At 53.8% G+C, this 2,656-nt stretch overlaps 1 protein-coding gene across 1 annotated transcript in view; it reads left to right on the forward strand.

Moving 5' to 3' along the window:
• The window catches only part of LOC113204644 (protein spire), a gene marked incomplete in the record, with an annotated part of 243,059 nt that overhangs the window by 226,809 nt on the left and 13,594 nt on the right, over positions 1-2,656 (forward strand). The window contains 1 exon segment of the mRNA XM_052266847.1: positions 2,212-2,306. Coding sequence (XP_052122807.1) covers positions 2,212-2,306 — 95 coding nt within the window.

Below are 2,656 nucleotides of genomic sequence, written 5' to 3' on the forward strand. Positions count from 1 at the left end.
CCACCACCACCACCACCACGAACGTGTCCTTCCGGAGCCACCATACGAACAACCATACCACACGGTTACGCCGCATAGAGAACATCGTGTACACTGTTCAACGAATAAAAACATCCTCGAACGGGTTTTGTATATTTGAACACACCATATGAATCCCACTGCAATTAAGTTGGAGATGGCGTGTTTGTCCAGCACCTCGTATGACCACAATGTGACCATGTGGGACTCTACGTAATAGGCTGTCCTTCGACCAGGGCGTAGTATCCCACTCTTAGTGTTCGGAGTTTTCGTTTTTGTCCAAGCAGATTAAAACTGACTCTTATCAATCGTACTTTTGCGAAAGCTTTAAACTCGAAATTTCTTTGGCAACCCTGCAAAGGTGCGACTTTGCGCACCTCTGTTTTTCCAGCAGCGTTGGCGTACTTTGTCGTGTCATATTGCATTGCATTACACCATCCACACTTTTAGCAGTGCGGTTCCATCTGACACGGTCGTGCGTTCCCGCCTGTGGCGCCCCGCACAGCGCACAGCAAGGCTGCCTCAATAAAATGAAGGCCCATTCAGAAATTTAACGCTCCCCGGCTGAGGCGCGAAGAGACTCCACAATACTGATGCCCCCTTGCATCACTTCACCACCTCTCGGCGCAGCGCCGCAGTCTGCTGTCGGGACCGTACGACGCGCGCGTTAGCGGTCACACGCCGTAAAGAGGGTCGTTGCACTGCAAACGCAAGTGTGTGAATGTCGCTCACTTGCAGGTGTCTGAATGCCTATTCGTACAGTAAAAGGTGTGAAGTTGTGAATGTTCCCTTGAAATTGACATATACTTTGTGTCTAAATGTGCGCGAATGTCCTTCACACACCTACAAGTGTGTGACATTCACACACTTGGGTTCCACTTTGATGCGGCCATCATCATCAGCAGCAGCAGCAGCAGAGGGTGACCAAACCGTATATATATATAGTATATAAAGCTACAGTACCCTTAACATTTATGCAGACAATAATATGAATAATAGTAGTAGTGTGTGTCTCGGGTATGCCGCGCGCGACGTCTGACGGGTTGACAGGAGTAGGGTAAGGACACGGATTGGGCCATATTACAATTAGCACGCCACCCGCCCCGCTCCGCCACCCGCCCCGCCCCGCGGCTCCCATACTTAGGACACTCACACTCGGCCGGCTCGCCTGTGCGCCCGAGGTGTGCCCCATTAGCCTCCTTTGTTCCCGCTTGCTCTTGGCGGCTGAGTTGCCGCTGCCTGTTTGTGCTCTCATTTTCGCACGATCGAATTTATTTGGCGACAGCAAAAACATATCCCCCGCTAGGAACTGCGTACACTTCCAAAAGTTATGTAAACTAGATATGCAGCTGCTCTACTATCTCTTATTCTGTTCGAGGCGAGAAGACCAGAAGCTTCAATATCGATCAGGCGGGTAATTTTCCGCGCGGGAAAAAGTGTCACGTTCTATTTGGGGCACACGACGACGGGGTCGAGCAGCCGATGACTGTTGTTGTCTGCACATGATGTGTGCTCAGGTGTCGCATACCGCGGCGGCGTTCGAGATCTCGAACATACGGTCGCATATAAACCCGGGCGCTACGATTCGAAGTGTTTGATGGTTGTTATTCGGACGCCGCCTTTTTAATTGGGACTCGCAACAACTCCTGGCGGCTCCGCAGAACGGCGGACAGTCATGTCGCGATTGCAAAGCGGCGAGGAGCAGCCGAGCGCCGCCGTGTCCGCCGTCGTGTCAGAGTCCGTCGTCGGTTTAGAGACAGTCATGTCAGAGTGCCTGCTCGTGTCAGAGTCAGAGGCCGTTGGTTCACGATCCGATGCGTCAGAGGCCATCAGTTCGGAGCAGGCAGTCGTAGTCGTGTCAGAGACGGCCGAGCTAGAGTCTGTGGGTTCAGAGGCCGAGCTGCTGCCCCTGCCTCGGACGGTGTTCCAAAACGCGACTCGGCCTGACGTTCCTGCGCCGATAATGGTCCGAGCAGACTCGGGAGAGACTGAGGCAGCGCTCGTGCCGCCGATCCCAGCCGATGACTCGGACGGCTCCGACGCGGCCGCGCCGGGCTTCGAGTACGATTCGGACGACTCGGACTCTGCCGAAATGTGTACGACGTCTGAAACTCACGGAATATCTCAAGTGCCCCCCTGCTGTAAGCACAGAGAACAGTGTCTAACGATCGTCGTCTCTTTTCTTTGTTGCAGTGGTACCCGTGGACGCGCCAAGCTCTCCCGGCACCCCTAAGTCGACGACTACCTCCACCAGAAGACTAATCAAAGTCGACTTCTCGAAACTACAGGTAAGGCTCGACGGTAGAGAACACTTTACACATCGCTGTGTTGCCTGTATCACCGACGTCTTGGGCAAATGCACGTAAAACTTAAAACCATTTCCTCGCGCGTTCCCTTTTCAATGACGTAAAAAAGTAGAAGCGAATTGCGAAAGGGCCAGGTTATTGGCAGACCTGTCGGCCACCGTATTTCTGTCACGAAAAGGGAGTAATAGTGATTGCGCTCGGCGAAGGGACGTGCCCGAAGTACAGGCGGGAGCCAAAGTGAAGCGGCGGACGTGCCCCAAGTATAGGCGGGAGCAAAAGTGAAGCGGCGAGCCGGACTCGTGGCGGCCGCGGCAGGGACGCGGTTATGGTAA

Source organism: Frankliniella occidentalis, unplaced genomic scaffold (genome assembly GCF_000697945.3).
Source record: "Frankliniella occidentalis isolate FOCC.00 unplaced genomic scaffold, Focc_3.1 Scaffold3, whole genome shotgun sequence".
Lineage (NCBI taxonomy): Eukaryota > Metazoa > Arthropoda > Insecta > Thysanoptera > Thripidae > Frankliniella > Frankliniella occidentalis.